We start from the raw sequence: 21,489 nt of genomic DNA on the forward strand, positions 1-21,489 counted from the left end.
AGTTATCGTGTAATCTTTATTATTTTCTCACTGTGGCAATAAACATACTGTGTATAAACTATAATTTTATTTATCGATTTATTTAGTATTTACATTTTACAGAAAAGAAACAAAACATTATGCGTTGAGTAAATACAAATATAATACATTAATAATTTTATATTAACTTTAAATAACTATAAATATCAATTTCTTGCTAACAAAATGTAAATCAAAGTGTTGCGAACAAGAGTTCGTGTATTTTTTTGGTCGTAATATTAAACTATCTATTTTAGGTAAATACTATGTAATTATTTACATTAATTATTAAGAATAGTACAAATAAACTGTTAAGTGAAGTGAGGGTGAAGCCTTGACCTCGTCTGAGCTGTCGTAACCTTGAGAGCAACATGCACACGGACGACGACGACCCCACAAACAAGAAAAAAGACAAAATCGACACGTCGCCAGACGACCCTGCAATAAAAGTTAACACAGAATCTCCCAAAAAAGACACGAAAGAAGATCCCAAGCCCCGTATTGTTTTAACGTTTCGCTCTGATAAATCAGGTGCTAAAAACAGCAATATGAAAATTGTTTGTACAGAGGAAAAACACGAAGAAGCACCGAGACGATCGAATAGAAATCGCAATGCCAAGTGGGAATCAGACGATGAGGACTCCCCCAAGAAAGATAAAAGTCAAGTGGCTTCGGAAAGTGATGAAATGTCTGACAGTGCGAAGCCGAAACATTCCTCTCGAAGACGTGGTAAAGAAGGATCAGATGTCTTAGCCAACGCTATTGCTAGGAAGGAGAAATATAATGAAGCTGCAACTACATCAACTAGGCTATCCCGTAGGATAAAACCCACAGCTAAAGCATTAGCTAATGAGGAGTTACGTATGTATGTTGAGCTACAAAACAATTCCCGGCTAGGCATTACAGATAAATCGTCTGAAGAGGGAGTCAAGACTAGGAGGTCAGCTCAAAAGGTGGATAACAGTAAGAAAATGGAAGATAGTACAGGAGAGGATAGTGATAATTCAGAAATGAAACTAAAACATCTTTGTGGCTTGGGTTTAAAATCTGTTGAAATGAAAACAGATGAGGAATCTGCAGAAGGTGAAGCAGAAAACAGGTAACATTAATAAATTTCACTTATATCAGTTGATACAGGTATTTTTACATAGTTTCTATTAAAAGTCAGAAATGTAAAAAATAAACATTTAACAGTATCTTCTGCCTGCGAAGTAATATTTAAACACATTTTAATCCAGTAAGAGTGCATATTTTCAATCAATATCAAAGACAATATAATGTAGAACATTTTGTAAGGAAGTCTATTATGTAAGCTAGTCATTACATAAGCTGACCCTTAAATTATGTCACCTGTAGCTTGTCATAGCAATAGTCAATTCCAAGGAAAGTATGATATCATCCTCTAAGAAGATCTTCTTTCAGGGAGTCTGAAAGAGAGAATGAAGAAGGAGAAGATGATGATACAGAGGTGATTGTTAAGCTTCTTGAGGCTGATGAAGACAGTGACAGTGTCAGTAGTGGAGATTACTTCCTATGTTCTAGTGCATCCCAGGTTGATAAACCTCGTCGTTCAAGAAGGCTCTGCTCTATGTATGGCACAAATGATAGTGATTGTTCCTCTCCAATATTGATTGATGAAGAACCATTGTAAGTAATAACTGAATCAACTAAGAAAGGCTATGAAAAAATGCTGATTCTATATAAGTTTAATGTTGTTATTGGATTAAAATGTGTTAACTTATTGAAGTTTACATCCCTAGTACAGGCCTATAATGTGATGCTGATGATGGTAAAATTGGTAAAAATATTTATTCGATAGGTAAACATTGATAAATACTAATTTAAGTAAAAACTTTATGTTGTGATTACATGTGTGAAAAAAAAATCAACAGTCATTAGGATCAATACAAGTGGATGTCTTGTTTAACATTTAGTTATTCTTGCAGGGTTACAACACGACGAAAATCTAGAAGAGCGAATACACGTCCTAATGAAGATAATGAAAGGTAAAATTTTCTAATCCAAATAAGTGAATTGACATACTCTAAGTCTAGACTGTTGAACTAGAATGTTATATTCACACTAAAATCACTGGATAGATAGATATATAGGATTTAAAAAAAGATTGGATAGTTTCTCCAAATCTCCAAATACGCGCGCTTATTAAGCTGCTAGTGTGTTTATGTACATAATTATAATAATAGTTCTACAGAACCAATTCTGATAAGTTCACCAGTAGAATTCTACATTTTTGACCTTCAAAGACCTGCACACTAGCAGCGCACTGGCTAGCCTCTTTATTGTAGACGGCAGTGCAGATAAAAAAATCTTGGACTTGTTTTTGGTTAAGACGAAAATTTAATTGATGTGTTTGGTTACATTATTGTAAATATGCATAATATTATGATAGACGCGACGTTTTAAGAGACCTCTTAAATTCTAGTAGTTATAGTTTAAAAAACAACGTTTATTCCAGAACACCTGCATCTAAAAAGCAAAGAACGAATTCTTCTGCTGCCGAGGATAATGAGGATCAGGAGGAAAATAGGTAAAGATTTTTATTCAAACATTTTGTAGAAGACTAGCTTTATCCTGTTATATATCCTTATTGAAACTTGTTTATATAAATCATGACGGCAGTGATGTTAAACATTAAATAATATTTCTGATTTATTCATTTGAAAATTATTAACATAGATAGTGAGTCAACTTTAAAAGATGGAAATTATAATTGCCACTTTTATTATAAGCTTTCAAGCGCTAATATATGCTCAAACTTTTGTTTCCCGTCATATCGCTCGTAAATTATTTCTCTTATAATAATCGTTACATTTAAAGAAAAACAAATAACATAAAATTTAATAAGGAATGCAATGGGCGGCCTTATAACAAGCGATCTCTTTCAGGCAACCCTAGTATAAAAAAAAAAAACTAAAAAAGAAAATATGAATGGTGAAGTACGAAAAGTGCATAACAAAATCATTAAAAAGATAAAATATATAAAATAACGAACTTTAATCTAAAATAATAATTTTTTTTAATAAAATAAAATAAAAAACCTAATCTCACGGATTATTGAACAATGATGCGATACATAAGAAAAAAATTACAAAAGTCACTATTCAGCAGGATAGAACTGGATGTGGATTTCAAAGTCCACAGTATTGTAAGCATTGCTAAAGTCAAGCTGCCTACCTAACTCATGTAGTAGTCGTGCTATCCACCGAGCGGAATCCAAATTGGAGAGGATCTAGAATGATTTAGCACATATTACTGGAATTCTTACGTTTATTTCCGCTGACGACGAGAAAGTTCTTTAATTAACAACTAAATATTATCAATAACGTACAATTTGTTAACCTAAATATAAATATCAAACAGAAATCAAAATTTTCATCTATTGATTGCCAGTAATTCGGCGCCCGCTGATGAAGGCCCAACTGCAGCTAGTCCTACTGGATCCAGCACAGTGTTCGCTACTTGCACCTGTGAAGATACCACCAGCAATATTCATGCTTTACCTTCTGATTTAATTGGTAAGCTTTACTGTACTTCATTAGAAGCAAATTATTATTATCTAACTGAACTTCATTCAGTTAGTCAACGTTCACGATTCCGAATTATACTTCTTCTGTGTATTCTCACAGTATGGTAGTTTGTTGGGTCGTTAATAGGTCGCATAACTTATTATTTCATGGGTTGCAAAATGTATATAATTGTGACATTAGCGTACATCGAAATGTGGAGTAATACATTCTGCAAACACCCCTTTTAACTTTCAATCTTTTTCTTCAGAACCAGTATTCTGTCAAGCGATCGAGATAGTTGACGGCCTAAGAGTGGGATGTTCTCACAAAGCCCCTCGCGACGATGAAGGAAACTTATTGCCAATGCGTAGATCTGGTGCTAGGGCTCCATATTTAATACTATGCAAACTGCATTTGGCGCAAATGGCAAAACATATGTGCTGTCCCGCCTGTGGACTCTTCTGTACACAGGTAAGTACGTTTCTTTTCAAATAATAAATAAATAAATACTATAAACGAGCAGGGCCTAATAATTCTTCAGTTCAAAAAATCTACCGGGGCTACAACCTCTTAGATCTAGGCCTCAAATTCTTAATAGGCCTATTCATTCTAAGTGGCCTGACTGAGACACGCCCTCTACTTTTTCGGTCTAAAGCATGCAAGATTCATCACAATGCTTATCTTCATCGAGCAAACCAATGTTGAAGACTGTGAAAGTCCATTGGTGCACAGCCGGAGTTCGAAACCCTCTAGGTCTCTTTAGGGATTATAGTTACATACTGAAGCCACTACGCCAACGATTTTTTTGTATAAGTATATCTTTCTTATCGCTATTTTCCGTCAATAATATCGTCGGAGGTTTAAAGTCCTCAATATAAGCATTAGCAAAAAAGCAATTGTAACTAGTATGATTTAGAACTACATACGTTAATAGCTTTTTGTATTATATTCACAGCAAATTTTAGAAAGGTCTCTTAAGTTTTTGTTGAACATTATTTTTTTTGAACTTGGTTTCTGTGATGTTCATTCCCTACGCCAGCTATTTTGCAGTTTAACTGCGTTATACATTCATAACTCTGTTTCGTTATTATTCAAAATCACAATACGAAGAAGTATTCTTGATTTTCACTATCATATATAGTTCCTAAACATTTTGCTTTATACTTTACCAATTTTTATGTTAACCATTTCGTATATAAATTGACTTATGATACCGTTATTACAGGGCTCGTTCTACCAATGTTCGGAAAATCACTTATTCCACCTGGAATGTGGTGTTCCATACGGGGAATCTCGATCCCCTGGCTGTCCGCATTGCGGCGTACTTGCCTTCCCTTGGCGGGCATTTAATACAAGCGCACGAAAAATTCAATTGACAATGCATTGCTCGAATAAACGTGTTTATTTGCCGGATCAGAGGGAACATTGGTAAGATAATCTTATTTTATATAAGAAGTACATAATGCGCATCATACTAACCTCTATTTTATGGTATAACTTTTCAGAAATTAGTATTGTCTTTTGTTAAAATAGCTTTTACACATTAAGAAAAACACTTTTTGAACGGATTAAAGCTATGTATTATTAATAAAAACTTAAATGTTAAGTTTAAAAAAAATATATAGAATTATGTAAATAATTATAAGTTTTTATTAATACTACATAGCTTGTCAGAAATTATTTTTTATCCCATATGAACTCGCCTGTTTATCATATGTATTTTATTCCGGCCATATGCTCAAGGGCGATGTGAACTTGGAGAAACTGATTGTCGTTGGTAACACAGAATGTAAAAAATCACGTGGCTGTTTACCAACCTGATTGACCGATCAAGTGGAAGACTCACCGTCCTCAAAACTATACACTGTCATAAGAGAGGTGCGGACAGAAACCGGTGAAAACAGATTGTCCGCTCCAGATGTTTCCTTGCTACGACGCTCAGACATGAGCTGCCAACTGAGGAGAGTCAGAAATTCTATAGACTTAATTATAGAACAGTGGTATAGATATATAGTTTATTTGTATAGTATATAAATAAACTATACATCTTCATTGTTCTATGAAATTTCAGAAACAGAATTCATGAAAACAAATGAGAATGTTGATAATTTGTTTTTTAATACCTTACAGCACTCCAGCATACCTAAGTTTCACACCTATAGAAGAGTCGAAAGTGGACCGGGGACCAATATTCCCTGAGGATCTTTTACCTCTTTTGCCAGATTTGGAAAAGATGTGTGAATCTGTCGATTTTGAGTCTGGTGACTGCATGGCTTTTAAGCTATATGAAGGAATTATTGCCGAAGAGAACGTGGAGTTGTTAATACCGAAAATTGGTGAGTAAGAAGATCACATATCCTTTGAGAGTATTTTTTATTTCATAAAATTCAGAACATGGCTATTTATAATAGTAATTGTGGTTAATGGCCCAAATGTAAATAAAATATTATTGAAACAACTGTTACACGTACGTAGGTAACGTAACAGCTTATGGAATGTCAGTTTAAGAATTTAAAGAGTAAAAAATATGTAAAAAATGAGATTAAGACTTTTTTACCAGTTACATCAACATTTTTATGTTAATCTAGATAAAATATATTTTTTAATCAAAAATAATCAATAATTCATTAAAGTATTTATTTTCCAGTGAAAACCGAACTGAACACACCAATAGCGGACATAGAAGGCGGGACGTGTACGCACGCGGCGGCGGTTAGCGGACAACTGGGGGCTTTATATCTTCTGCAGTACGCGGGAGCCGATTTGGACGCAGTAGACAACTTATCACGCACGCCGCTTATGAGGGCTGTTTTGGGTATGTCAATCTGGACTGTTCATATGTATGTGCAATTTCGTAGGTTATTTATATGATTAAGTAAGTTCGAGTTCATACCTAATTGTGATATCCGAATGCATGATTTGCTTTAAAATACTCAAATAGGTTCAATAATGTTTAAAAAATCGATATTGATAATAACTAGGACCTTCAGTGGTTCAAATCCGCTTTCTATTTTAAAGACTGGCCGTTATATTTTTATTTTTGCATTTACAATTATGCTAATTTACAAATGTCATACATAAAGCTTCCAAACAGTGAAAGATCCAATATTGTAAGATAGAGTTTGTTTTTATAGTTTAAAATTTACTTGTGTTGTGAGAACTTGCTTTCTTGTATTTTATTCTTTAACTCTTAATGTGTTACAAATTGTTGGGACCCCCTTTGCCCCGCATAAACAATAGCCTTACCCGTCTGAAACAACAGCATTAAAAAAGGACAACAGACATGGGTAGCTTTGATGGGTATACCTCGTATTGGATCGGTCAAATCTACATATTTGTAATAAGACTATATAAAATATAGATTATTATTATTGATCGTGCACCTTTTTAAATAGACAAATTTAATTAAGTTTAATAATTGTAATAGTTTGATTTCTCCTTACTAAATTTGTGTCAAAACATACAATAACATATGAAAGTATTTCTATTTAATAATTTGAAAACTTACAGCTTTATTAGAAAAGGAGCCAGAAGAAGGTGATACATCAATTAAAGAAAGCATAGAGGTGAAAAAAGAAGGTGATGAAGATAAGACTGAAGAGGTCATGGCTGTTGATGATGCGGTCAAAGAGGATGAAAAGAAAGTCAATAAAGATGATATTATGAGGGTCATCAGGTTCCTTCTGGCTGCGGGTTGTGATCCTAATCTACAGGTATATTGAATTTGTACATTTACAAAATTCTTTTTAACGGCAAAAAATCTAGCAAGCATGGACTAAAGATATAACTAGTGCATGTATAATATGTTGTATTGTACTGTATATTGTGTATTATACTGGTATAGATGCGAGTGTCTTTCTGGCTGACGAAGCTATGTAGGAAATATCAACGAATATTAGTATAATTTTTTTTGCTTTCGATAAAATATTTATAGTCTATGGTTTAGAGATTTATTTAAAAATCATATCAGGGACCGGAGGGCATGACAGCTCTGCATATGGCAGCTCAACATGGCGGAGTAGATGTTTGCACACTGCTAATTGAGGGGGGTGGTCACGTGGATGCAAAAGAGCAAGGCGGCTGGACGCCACTTGTTAGAGCCGCTGAGAACTGTCACCCGCAAGTTGTCAGGTATTTTTTTGACTTCAACTTAAGTATTAAGTTATCAATTAGACTTGTATATATATGATATTCTTTTAAGTGGATAATATTTCAATGTCTACGACTTCCAGATAAAATTGTCATAAATCAGGTATATTCTAACGAGTTCCATCAAAATCGTCTAAGTAGTTTCTAGATGTGTAGAATACGATGACTTCAATACCTGTCCATATATTTATATTGTCCCGTCTAGAAATGTGTCAATGTCAAATTGGATTGCACCAATTTGAATGAAACTTGAATTGTTCCCAAAGTTGAAAGTATATATGATTTCACATATTTATACATACAGGTCAAACTGAAAACTTAACTTTTTGTAGTCAGTTAACGAAAGCGGTTTATTTTATAGATTATTGATCCAACGCGGCGCAGACGCCTCCTCAACAGACTGCGAAGGAAACGGTGTCATTCATTGGTGTGCGCTGTCGGGAGATGGAGCCTCACTGCAGTTATTACTCGATGCTGCGCCTCACGTCGTTAATACGGCTAATGCACACGCTGACACACCACTGTATGTATAACACACACACATTTTTTTTCATAACTAAATGGACAGAATATTACTAATTATGTAAACATATCATATTATTCTTTGTACACACTAATACTTTTGTTGGGCCTAATAACAATCCAGTAATTATTTTTCCGTTTTACATACACCAATAAATATTTTTAGCTGTATTTTTTTGTGAACAGCCATATCGCAGCGAGAGAGGGCCATTACCCGTGTGTGGTTATTCTACTGGCAAGAGGCGCAAGGGTATGTACAGTTGTAATCGAACGTCATTGTCATGTGTCAATGTCAAAGTGACATTAGCAGATTGTGTGACATGCCAGTGACGTTTACACAATTCATTCGTTATTAATATTTTGAAGTCTTTTTTGTAATTATAAAACGATAGCTACAATTATTACATATATTATTCTTATATTTAATTATACATATATTTGTTTCGAAACTTAATAAAATATTAAAACAGACCTCAGAGATCGGACGTCATACTACAGCTATGAAACACAAATTTCTAAACGCATCTGTAAATATATGACAACCAAGTGCCAATTTTTTATTTCTAAAAACCTAAAAGTAATCTAGTATTTCCCACCTAGGAACAGCTTTTATTGGAAAATTGTTATTTTTAGTATGTTTTTACCACCGTCTAATCATTCCCTAATCTTCCACAAATATTTAAAGATCATTTACCGATACGGTTTAGGTATTTTTGAGTAGGTTTTTAATAAAAATATCGACTTCTAATATGAAACTTCGTTCTCAAGATTAATAATAATTTTTCATTACACAAGTGGTCACATTGACTCTCATAATTTCATAACATACAACTATAAATTATGATTACTTAATCAGGCGGCAAGTTTTATTCTTCTCGGTAGGCATTGTTTATTTTTGTAGTATAGTATGATGAAATATTTTTAATTATAATAATTAAGAAATATATAACGTTACAGACGGATATTGAGAATTCAAGCGCTGAACTTCCAATCCACGTGAGTTCCGGCACTTGTCGAAGTTCCATCGTTGTTAATATGAAGGTGGTTTTGGCTACGGGAGGACCGTTTACCAAATACCGATTACTTACGAGGTACAAATCCAACCCCATACCGCAGGTCATATTGGAGAACTTTTGAGAATTGGAAACGTTTGAATATTTTTTGACATGTCAAATCTTTAATATAATACAGTGGAATCGCTATAACTCGAACGTCAAGGGAAATGCAATAAAATTCGAGATAATGAGTTTTCGACTTAACAAGAACTCCGATATAGGTATGATTTAACTGGTGAAATTTTTGACATACAGGGTCGCGATTTTTAGAGTCGAATTTGAATACCAATTCAACTTTTTTGTAGTATATATTTTTTACATATTAATGAAGTAAACTGTACACGTGTACAAGACGAAAACAAAAGATTAGAAACCCCGAACCCGAACATTCATATTGGATTTTAATGCTATTATTTCGAGGAATTCCAAGTAACATCTTACATTATATTTTACTAAAAACGACTTACGGAGTCTCCTTTTTGAAATTCGAGTTATAGAGTATGAATTTCTATTATCAATACTTCGTGGGGACATGACATTTTGTTTTAGTTACAAAGTTTAAATAATTCGAGATACCGCGTGTGGGTTCAGCTGAAGGGAATGTCAATTTTTTTCGACATACTGAGGATTTCGACTTAATGAGGTTCGAGTTATAGAGATGCCACTGTATACAAAACTCATAATAAATTTAAAAGTTTTTAGTCCTTGAAATAACCGTTAAAATTGTTTGTTGATTTTCCAAATCTTTTTTTATTATTCTGATGAATGTATTTCATTTTTGAATGAACATAACATTTAGAATGTTTAAATAAATTATATTTTTACTATATAGAGAGAGTTAATAGATGGGTTTTACAGTGATATATCAAACGGCCGTGAACCGTATCCAGTGCCATGTGTAAATGAAGTGGATGATGAGCCGGTGCCGAGCGACTTCACTTATGTGTCGCGGCACATACATACGGAACAGATATACATTGACAACATGGTGCAGGTGGCTCAGGTATTATAAAAAATATAAAGGCTTGATTTGTTAGAAATTAAATCGTAGATAATTTTTAAGTAAGAAAACTGTTTAATGTCACATATACTATAGAGAAACCATATAGTCTATATTGTTCTTATATAAATAAAAATGTAAGTCTGTGCATGATACTCGTCATGTCGGCTTCCTCACGACCTTCACCATACAAACTAGTATATTTGGAAATTAAAAAATGCTGTATGTTTTTTTTAAAAATATACAGTATATAAAAATGGCAAACTGAGTACAATTGAGTAAAAAAATTTTTTTTTAAATTCTATTACATATTATTCTCTTACAGAGCTGTGAATGCACAGATGGGCGATGCATAGGCACATGTGCGTGTGGTATATTGAGCGTTCGTAGCTGGTATGTGGGTGACAGACTGTCGCCGTCGTTCCCGCATCACGACCCACCTATGATCTTTGAGTGCAATCATACGTGCACGTGCAACGTGGTACGTATCAATGTGACCTATAGTAAGATTGCATTTTTAAAATCCATTTATTTTTGACATACGGGATTCTTAACGCTAAATCTTTACTCTGTGTACTCCAATAGATGTTGAAATGTCTGGAACTGTATATTACAATGTCGACATGACCGCAGTTTGCTTGCTTTTTACATAAACTGTTTTTATATTTCTTTCCGTTCGCATTTAGACTAAAAATTAAACTAACCATTGAATGATACAATATACCTGTTAAAGTTAAAGCTTTATGTACAAATGATAACAATTGTCTTCATTAAAAATAAAATTCTAAACGCGATTTTTTTTCATTACTCAACGTTTTGTGAAGCGATATTTATTTGACCATATTAATTGTGGTGAATTTGAAGACCAACACCAAGTTTTTAATTTAATGATCTCTTTATAAAACTGAAAAGCCAGCACCGGCACCAGCCAGCAAATTGTGCTATTGGTTTGAGAGCTACCTAGAGATCAAAGCTATAGTTATCGATTGTCCTCAGGAAGCATTGGCTTTTATATTTTGTTGTTTAATTACGCAAACATTTTCTAATATTACATTAATTCACAGAATCGTTGCACCAACCGCGTTGTAGGCCGCCTACAATCGCGTGGATCGATCGCGTGTCCAGTGCAAGTGTACCGAACTGTTCATCGTGGTTGGGGCCTTCGTACGCGACATCGAGTCAAACGCGGGGCCCTGGTAGTATTATATTGTGGGGAACTACTCTCTTGCCCGACGGCAGATGCCAGGGCAATGGACCAATACATGTTTGCCTTGGATGTTAAGCAGGATTTAATTGAAGTAAGAGGTTTTTTTTGACTTGTCACATAATATAGACTATGGTTAGTTTTTTTCATATTAGACTTATTTAAAAGTACCTAAGTATTAATCTTGAATCCCGGAGCTTATTAAATAATTATTTTGAATATAATATTATAATTATAAAAATATGCATTATAATGTTTTAAAAACGTTATTCTTATTTGTATTTTTGTTTCAGCAATGTAACGACCAGACGCAGCTATGCGTTGACGCGGCAAAATATGGAAGTGCGGCGCGCTTCATAAACCACAGCTGTCGGCCGAATCTCGCTCCCGTGCGAGTGTTCACAGAGTGTAGAGATCTACGCTTGCCAACTGTGGCTCTGTTTGCTTTGACTGATATAGCCGCAATGGAAGAACTCACGTTAGTAATTTTTAATACGGCTATTGGGCGCATGATTTCTAAAAATTCGCCCATTATCTTCAATGCAATGTCTTGCGTGTTTGTTTAGAATCTAATTATTATTATTCTGTAAAAACTATAAAGTGTAAAAGATACATTTTCTATTATATTTGTTGATTTTATAAATACTATGAACAGTAGTTAGTATACTGTATTGATACGTAAGTATACTGTATTGATACGTAAGTATACTGTATTGATACGTAAGTATAGTGCATTACTATGCGGGTCTGAATTTGTTACTATATGAGTTATTAGTTTTTCTAGTATTATCTGAGGGTGCTAGATGTAAAAAAAGTTTTATCCAGTTCTATCCATTTATATAAAATCCAGTCAATTATAAATATGACAGAGGCAAATGCTATTCAAAGTTTATTAAAGTTTTAATAGCATTTTTTTATAGTAAAAGATGAAATAGATATTAGTTTTCCGCATCTCTAAAAACAAAACTGACAAATTAATGCAACATAATCAGAATAAAGTGAGTGATTATTATTATTATATACACAATTTTTTTCAGATTTGACTATGGTGAGAAGTTTTGGTCTGTAAAATCGAAATGGATGAAGTGTGAATGTGGCACATTAGAATGCAGGTATCCTACAATATCAACACCTGAAGACTTAGACGCATAATTATCTTTATTCAATCATTTTGAAGATTTAATTGTAAATATTAGATATGATGAATTGAATAATAATGACGAAATATACAATTATATTACAAACTTTTTGAATGATAATAAAATGCTTTTAATCGATTTAATGTTTGTTTAACTTTAGTTTCCAAGACACGTAGTAGTGACATGAATTTAGTAAAGAATTTCTACATAATAATCAATATTTCTAAATCACAGCCACATTGCATTGCTGCGAAATTGAATTTGCAATACTGTGTGTGCAATACATTTACATCCATTATAGAAGCTCTTATCAATGTGTACTAGATGCTCATTAAAACGGACATTATAGACAATAGTAATTAATAGTGATGAATTCTTAACTTTTCAACAGGTGTGACCCACTAAGGCTAAACGAATTTGCATAAGAAAGGCATGAGTTCAGTGATCCCAACTCCTACAGAATGTTCTCCATATGAGGACCAACTTCAAATACCCTTAATAATAATATTGATCCAATGCTCCTACAAAGATAGTTGAAATACTTTCAGTTAGTAAAAAATAGATGTTAAAGTTATGTAATTTACATATAGTCATTAATAACCTAATAATATAAATGATTATACTTATTTCTTAATTTTCCTTTGCATATATTCTGTTGCGTCTTCAATAAATCTCTCCCTTAAAAAGATCCCTCCCCAGATCGGGCTGTTTTGGCGAGAGTAACTCGGCCTGAATGGCGTTTTATATCGCGGGTAGCGCAAGGGCGTCTCCTGTGAGACTCGAACCTCGGCTTGGGCCGTTTCGGGGTGGTCAATCGCCTGAAGGGCAGGACAGAAGCTCATTGCAGTGGGCAAAGTATGTAGTAAAGCCTTCCCTGGTGAAGGAGGTTTTTTACCCTAATCTGTTTGTGGCTATTTTTATTATTATTGGCCCCGCGGGCGGCTTTTAATTTATTGTTAGCTACGATAATTGGATCGTCCGGATCCGTTAGTGTATGTCGAGGCCTCCTACGAGACTTTTTTTGTTGGGAAGGGATAGTAGTTGATGCTTTTACGCACCAATGGGTTGGGATGGTGTTTAGCCTTGTCGTAGTGGCGTGTGGACGCCAACTTCACCCATTAGGCTATGGTGAGGAGCTCCAGGTCGTGGTGGAGATAGATCACGCTTTTTTGACGTGACCATTTTTATACAAATTCGTATGGCGTCAGTAGATCACATCTAGCGTAAAGTGATTTTGTCTTAAGCCCAATCAGATTAGGTTGGTAAGGTAGAAGCTATATAAACGTCGATTGTTAATTGTCAAAAACTGATAATTTTTCCGATTGTCATAGTCTGTAATAGAGGAGTGTAATGAAAGTTATATATAACAATTTATTTATTATGTTAAGTGCATGTTAACAATAATACTGTTAAAAAAATATTTACTTTAATAGTATTTTTTATAAAATTATTATAAATACATATACAATAGCAATGCTAAATTAAGAAACGTTATTTTTAACTTATATAACAAAATTTAACAATTAACGTTTTGCATAACATGTTAGGTTTTAGTATAATAAAATCCTAAACAGATAATATAACAAAAATTCATCCTTAACAAATTTTAACATTTAACACTTATCGTATTGTTAAACACGATAGATCTATTTAACATTTAATGCGTTAGTAAAATTAATATTTAATCACACGTCTAGTCTGTAGTGAATAGTCACATTTCCATGTTCTATTATCTATGATATGATTTAAAAGTTACATTTTCAACGGATGTGTTTTTATAAACATAAACTTCGTAAATTAAGTTTGTGTTAATGTAATTGTAATACATGCGTGTATATTTCCGCCATCATGAATGGAAACAGAGAATCCACGTCTAATAGCATAAAGTTTGCGCCAGTACCAATGTCAGCACTTCTGGCCAATTTGATGACACACCAAACTGATGCTTTGGACTCCAGTTTTACCACGGATGAAAGTTTAAATGAAGATGATTCTTTAGATGAATCTTTACCTATAAAGAAATCTTTACATAGTCAAAAAGGAAATAATTTCACTCCTCAGTGTAATATTTCTAAAAGTATTAAGAGCTTTTCATCTGAAAGAAAATTATCTAATAAAGAAAATGTAAATGCTTCACACCAAGGCCGGAGAATTAAAGAATCACAAAGCGCTCGCAAACCTCCCAAAGGCTATTTAAGCCCTATCGATGATGTTAGTGTAGAGAAAAAAAAGTCTAATGAAGTTTTACTGCCTCTTAATACCAATAGTAAAATACCGCAAAGTAATCCTAGTTATACCAATAAAAGGACTCCTGAAATTATTAAATCTCAAAATTGTATGAGAAAATCAAAAGTTGCTACACCTGTAATAAAGTCTGGTATAAGAAAATTTACTCCAGGTTCAGCTAAACATAGCCAAAAGAAGGCTACTCTACCACACGTGTTACAAAACAGGGATAAAATAAGATGTGAGTTATTTCGGCAGAAGCAAGTTGATCCTACACCGCCTGACCCACCTGTAGCTATGCCAGCACCTATTACAACTTCAGTTCCTGAAACACCTATTAATAAAAAGCCAATGTCTGCATCTTATGTGGCAACCCCATCCTATCCACAAGGTGTGATTGGGAACAATGGTGCAAATAATTCGAAAATACTATTTAAAACAACAAGTATAAAAGACAAGAAATACATGTTTATAAAAAAGTTGGGAACTGGTGGATCCAGTGAAGTGTACAAGGTAAATATTACTTTCAAATTATGATATCTATTATAAGCTTTACTTGCATACAGTTATTAATTGCAAGAGAAAAGTATATTGCTCTTGTAAAATATAGAAATAAATTGAAATTAGGACAATAATTTTTGTACATATTTCTAATTAATCTGTATTTTTTTTTTGTATTATGATCCTATTAATGTTTTATATAATTATTAATTGAATTTCCTTTGAATATTCAAGGTTTTAGAAGTAGGCACTTCATGTGAATATGCTGTTAAGTGTGTGAATCTTGCAATGGACCATGATCTGGCTCAAGGCTACATCAATGAAGTGAGATTGCTCCGAGAGCTTCAGAACTCAGATAGAGTTATAAAATTATATGACTAGTGAGTGTATTTATGTTTTAGTTAGTAGTTATGCTGTCTATGCATTAAAAATAAGTAAATTAAATGTAAATAATTTTGATGTTATAAAAGAAAAATAAAACAATAAATAATCCAATGATCCAGAAATCATACAGAAGTTTTCTATACTTATCTCAAAAAAAAATACAAAATTCACTACATAATCATTTGATTGAAATTATTTTAGTTTCTTGAATTAATTTCAATAATTGTGTCATGAAATTTATTTTGAATCTTAAATACATAATTTATTTACAGTGAGTATGACAGACAGAACCAATTCCTCCGTATGGTACTTGAAGCAGGTGAGACAGATCTATCATCATTTCTCCGAGCTCGGGGTGCAGGCTTGCCTCCGGCTCTAGTCCTGCACTATTGGGAGGAAATGTTACATGCTGTACATTATATACATGAAAATGGTTTGTTGAACTAACTATATTAAAATATTTATAAAAGTGTCATGCCTCTTTTCTGACACAAATGTAAATGCACTCGTAAACATAGAAATTATCATCTTTTATAAATATTATATTTTATTTAATGTAATCTTCTAAAATAATCAGTAACAAACTGATAAACTCTTCATAAAATTATGCAGTACTTTAATAATTGAATAAATCTTTCAGGTGTTATCCATGCGGATTTAAAGCCAGCAAATTTTCTACTAGTATGTGGACAGCTGAAATTAATTGACTTTGGTATTGCCTCCGCTATAAGTAGTGACGCGACAAGTGTTGTACGGTCACAAGCGGCCGGGACCTATTCTTATATTAGTCCCGAAGCACTCATGGGAGGCGCAGGGGGATATAATAATAGTGCTAATATTAAGGTAAAATTTAATTTATTTTGACTGAAGGATATTGTGACAAGTGACAGATAAACATATTCCTTACAACTATGTACAGACAAAGGAATTAATTTTTAACTAAATTTGTGCTGGTAGTGATCTGAAGTCAGCCCAGAGCTATCTTTGTGTATCAGTCTTTTACGAAGCAACATTGAAAGTAACATTATATGAGTAATGCTTTCATGGTTATTGGTTCTTACATATTATATCTTTTTTGCAGATCTCATTCAAGTCAGATGTGTGGTCACTGGGCTGTATACTATACAGTATGATCTATGGTCGGACGCCATTTGGTCATATACCCAACTTGGCCAAGTTAGCAGCCATACTTGACCCTAATCATCGCATTGAATATTCGCCAGCTGAACGTTCGTATAATTACTTATTTTTATTAACGACCCGGGATTTGAACCCGTGACCTCTTAATAGATAAAAAGCCATACCAAATTTATACCAATCTGGTTATTAAAAAGATTGGCGAGTGCTTAAGTTTATTGCCGCTCATAGTTTTTTATTTTTATATATTTATTAATTATTGATTTGGAAATGAAATTTTTGTTTACTTATTAATAAATGATGTAAGATTTCGTTTGATATGAAATGAAAATATCTTAACATCAATTTAATATGAAATATTTGTTTTCATTAATAGATCTGCCGTCATCACTTATATCAGCGCTGAAATGGTGCCTCACATACAACTCCCGGGCACGACCTTCCGTGCGAGAACTATTGGCCATACGACATTTGCAGCCCCATGGAAGACCTCTGCCTGACTTTTTAATAGAAAGGGTCAAAGCTCATGTCAGCCCCGAAGAACTCCGGCTTCTCCAGCAAGCTAGATTGTAAATATACTGAGTCACTTGTATTAGACATTGTGTCGATATAAAGCACAATTTTCCCAACAAAAAATTTAACATATATGTATATTGAATAGGGATACTAAGAAAACTATGACGTCTCGATCAATCACGTCGCTTAAAATATAAATGCATCTATCAAATTACTTTGTATATAAATTAATATTATATTCGAAAAGCTGTCCATGTCCATATTACTTAATATCAGTTGAGCCTCCTGTCCGTTTGCCCCCTATTATATGGAAAAAGGAATAACGACTGTCAAATGCTTTTAACATTTGCTTCAATAATACCAGTAATAATATTAACGCTGAGCACATTCTATGTTTGATAAATTAAATGAATGATTAGTAGGTAGGTTCCTTGTGGTTTATAAATTTGAGCCTAGAAAAAAATTTACCTTAAATATATTCAAAGTGCAAAGTGTGGCTGCCTTGTCTCAAAATGAAATAAGTTTTTGACATTCAGGTGACATAATTAGGTTAATACTGTATGTGAGATTTAGAGGCGTTAATGCTATTGATATACATATACCCACGAATCTTTTTAATAATTTGTTTTGGGACTTAAAAAAATATCATTGAGACGTAATGTAATTTTAATATAATTTGTACGTAAAATTAGAATGAACATACAATATGTACAGTGAGTCATGATTAGGTATTTTTGTAGTATAGAGAATAAACACTAAAATATATAAATGTATACATTTTCCTTACTCTACTAGATGCACCGGTCTTGAGATATGTAATTATTAATGTACCATTAGAAATAAGTTAATGGACGACTGTAAATGTGGTCGATATTAATATTACAAAAAATATGAAAAAAAAACTTGTATGTGAACAGAATGCTAGCTTGTCTTTTAGTTTTAAAATCATAATATACAACGTCTTTTAAACGTAATCACATTTTTTTTTTGTTCAAAAGATATCAGTGCCAATATGCATATTACGTGAAAGTACAAGGAAAACGTTAATAGTTAAGAATATTTTTCCATACAAACAAATGATGTAAAATGAATCAATAAACTTAACACCCTTGCAAATTCATTTATAATAGACATCGATGGGTGTAGTTCGGTGGGATCAAACGAATATATAGAACCGGGACGTAAATATTATAGCTAAGTTCACTTGTGTCGAAATCATAACTATTATGATGAATAGGATGCGATTGTTTAGTTTTTAGATGTTCAGAAGTGTCGTATGAATATTTCAATAAATGTCAGCAGTTTCACCAGCTCGGTACCGGCTGTACGATTTATATATCACATCATCCCGAGCAAAACAGCAACGTCTCTTGTAAAAATTATCAATGAGAACCATTGTATTTTTACTTCATACCTACAGTATGATGTTTTTTGTAAAAAACATTATTGTGACCAGCTTAAGAAAACTAAATCTAATTTTGAAAATCGTTAAATATCGTTGAGCTCTTGTGCATATCATTTTAATGTGATTACATATGAAATCATTGTATATTATAAGAATTTATATTAGAAGCAATATTTTATAATTTATTTGTATAAAATTTAATATTACCAAAATGTATAGATTTGTATTTATTTCAATTGGATGTCTCGTGTATTTTTTGTAAATAAACAAATTTGTATTGAATAATTAAACATGTTTATTCTTCAACCCTTTGTTTATAAGTAACCATTAACCTTAAAAAATAACTAATATTATATTCTAATGGTCAATAGCTAACTAGAGTGAGATGTCACTGATGTTATAATTGCGTTTTAAAAAAAAAATGTTCAGGTAAACTCACAAAGTATTTACTTGACGTTTCATCTAATAATGTAGATTATATCTATATAATTTAAAAAAATATTTAACTCAATAAATCTATTTTTTTGAGTCTTGCAATATGTTATTTGAATTTTTTAAATATAGAATTGGGTAAAGATTCTTAAATTAGAACATGCATTTGTGGCGATTATATGTAGATGACACTGGCTACTTCACAAATAATACACAATAGAAGTTAAACGAATTTATTGAATAATTGGATACAAAAAATAAATAAATCTTAAGCAAGGCGATGTAAGAATATAAATTACGAATATAGCTCGCAAAATGCAATTAACGCTGAAAAGGGCAGCTTCTGATCTCTCTGCTTATTCAGAGGGAAGGAATACACACCACTACGTTCACTCTTACGTGATTAATGACAATTGGAATGCAAGCTCAGGTGATAATAAAAGACATTTTTATGAGATATTATTCTCAATAATATATTTAGTTTTGAAAAAGCGTGCGAGTGAAGTCTATGTAGTCGAGGGCGTTGGGGATGGCTCGCTCCGACTTGGGCTCCATATATGGCTTCATGCGCGCTACGCAGTAGTCGGCCATCTCCTTTGTAAGGTTCTGTGGATAAACGAGAATATTAATTTAAAAATATGAAACTTTTTTTATTGGATATTGGACGCCAACAAAGGGCAGTTATAGTAGCCCATGGACACCCCTGTCCTTTGAGGAGGGTGTATGCTCTTTTACCTCACCGGGAGTCGCTTCCACGGTTCGCTAGTTAGCAAAAGAAAACGAGTTTTAACAATTTTAACTAGGTTACGTACATAATATCGAATACAACTCGTAAATAAGGGTGTCTCAATAACGTCAATTGTTGACTAAGTATTTTACGCGAGCCATATAGTGACCGAACTAAGTAGTTACAATGAAATAATAATACACTAGAAAAATTTACAAGATTAAAAAATGGTGTATATTTTCCGATATTTTTTTATGGACAAACCTCTTATTCGTATAAATTAAATATTTTCTCATTTTTAATTAAAGTACTGTAACGTTTCTTTAACGCATCCATAAAGATAAATAAAAGTATTATACAGTACTTTCGACTTATTGTAAAGTTCTAATTGAAAAAATAAACACGACCAAACACTATTTTCGACATTTTACTGACCGCATAGAGCTCCTCCTTGGTTACGTAGGCACGGTCGTGATGAGCTGCGATAGCTCTGAAGGCGTTCTCGATCTCTTCCGAGGATTGCACGTTTTCCGTTTCCTTGCTGATCATAAACGCCATGTACTCTTGGAGGGACACTTGGCCGTCGCGGTTCGGGTCTACGATGTCTATGCGAGAAAAATACGTTAATAATAATTTTAAAAAATCCAATTCACTAGGTACATTAAAATTATTTTAAATATCAGTACAAATCTTATTAAAAAAAAAAACAACAACAAAAAGATAATGGAAGAGATGTGCTAAAAATTTGTTAAATAATGGCATATTATGCACTTGTGTATATGTATCTTGAAGGCCTATATTCTTATTAATATCTCAAGTAACAATCTCCAGAGAAGTGCTTACCATCCTCTTTTGTGCCACTTGAGATTTTTTAAAATACTTCTGCAATTAAAAGTTAGCCCCCCCTCCATATATGTCAACATACATAACATTTTATTTAAATAAAAAAATACCGTTAAATGAAAGAAACATAAATGCTATCATATTTTTCCTTTTAAGGAAGAAATGACTAAGTCAGTAACATATAATGAAAAAATTAAATTCTGATTCAAAACAATTTTAATAAATTTTCGAATGTCTTAACAATCAAATTGTCCCTCTGTGGGGCGTGGGCCCCCGTGCCCGTGGGCGTGAGTTAGGAAACGCTGCTCGAGAGCGTTATCAAAAATGTCAAACTTCAAACAGAAAATATGGTTTAACTGACTGATATAGATTCGGGTTTGATCGACGTTTTAGAATAAGGGCCTAACCAGATATGAGCCAAGTGCACTAAAGCTCGAACCGAACATTGTATTCAATTAGGATCATAGTGAGATGTGGTTAAATAAAAACCGTATACTCACTGAGTATAGCTTCAAACTCGGGGTCGGGTTGACCCTCCTCGACCATGGGCAGGTCATACCCGAGAGCACGCAGACACGATTTGAACTCATGCGCGTTGAGACGCCCAGAACGATCCTTGTCGAAGTGCTTGAACATCATCGAGAATTCCTTTAGAGCGTCCTCGCTTACACCTGGAAGAATATTCCTATTAGTTGTATATTCTT

At 33.2% G+C, this 21,489-nt stretch overlaps 3 protein-coding genes across 7 annotated transcripts in view; 2 read left to right on the forward strand and 1 right to left on the reverse strand.

Moving 5' to 3' along the window:
* The first annotated feature begins 88 nt into the window (after nucleotides 1-88).
* Nucleotides 89-12,712, forward strand: LOC123709393 (histone-lysine N-methyltransferase EHMT1). Of its 2 annotated transcripts, XM_045660700.1 has the most exons (19): nucleotides 89-1,117; nucleotides 1,441-1,665; nucleotides 1,965-2,024; nucleotides 2,495-2,566; nucleotides 3,430-3,554; nucleotides 3,814-4,016; nucleotides 4,771-4,973; nucleotides 5,676-5,881; nucleotides 6,193-6,360; nucleotides 7,056-7,258; nucleotides 7,516-7,676; nucleotides 8,056-8,217; nucleotides 8,403-8,466; nucleotides 9,174-9,307; nucleotides 10,130-10,274; nucleotides 10,597-10,752; nucleotides 11,336-11,569; nucleotides 11,769-11,953; nucleotides 12,513-12,712. In XM_045660700.1, the coding sequence occupies exons 1-19, from the start codon at nucleotides 390-392 to the stop codon at nucleotides 12,625-12,627; spliced, it is 3,549 nt and encodes a 1,182-aa protein (XP_045516656.1). In that variant the 5' UTR covers nucleotides 89-389; the 3' UTR covers nucleotides 12,628-12,712. The 2 variants fall into 2 exon arrangements, with proteins under 2 accessions (XP_045516656.1, XP_045516665.1); XM_045660709.1 differs by lacking the exon at nucleotides 1,441-1,665 and having other exon boundaries at nucleotides 95-1,117.
* A 1,620-nt stretch (nucleotides 12,713-14,332) lies between these two features.
* Nucleotides 14,333-18,999, forward strand: LOC123713423 (dual specificity protein kinase Ttk). Its single transcript, XM_045667082.1, has 6 exons — nucleotides 14,333-15,353; nucleotides 15,576-15,721; nucleotides 15,998-16,158; nucleotides 16,366-16,568; nucleotides 16,807-16,954; nucleotides 17,239-18,999. Exons 1-6 carry the CDS (start codon nucleotides 14,463-14,465, stop codon nucleotides 17,433-17,435), a joined length of 1,746 nt encoding a protein of 581 aa, XP_045523038.1. The 5' UTR covers nucleotides 14,333-14,462; the 3' UTR covers nucleotides 17,436-18,999.
* A 433-nt stretch (nucleotides 19,000-19,432) lies between these two features.
* LOC123708765 (spectrin alpha chain) overlaps nucleotides 19,433-21,489 on the reverse strand; it is a 35,413-nt gene continuing 33,356 nt past the window's right edge. For all 4 annotated transcript variants that reach the window (XM_045659665.1, XM_045659656.1, XM_045659649.1 and 1 more), the window contains 3 exons: nucleotides 21,286-21,456; nucleotides 20,378-20,547; nucleotides 19,433-19,821 (listed from right to left, as the gene is read on the reverse strand). In XM_045659665.1, coding sequence (XP_045515621.1) covers nucleotides 19,693-19,821; nucleotides 20,378-20,547; nucleotides 21,286-21,456 — 470 coding nt within the window. In that variant the 3' untranslated portion in view covers nucleotides 19,433-19,692. The remainder of the gene's footprint in view (nucleotides 19,822-20,377; nucleotides 20,548-21,285; nucleotides 21,457-21,489) is intronic.

The sequence above is a fragment of the Pieris brassicae genome, chromosome 1, assembly GCF_905147105.1.
Source record: "Pieris brassicae chromosome 1, ilPieBrab1.1, whole genome shotgun sequence".
Taxonomy (NCBI): domain Eukaryota; kingdom Metazoa; phylum Arthropoda; class Insecta; order Lepidoptera; family Pieridae; genus Pieris; species Pieris brassicae.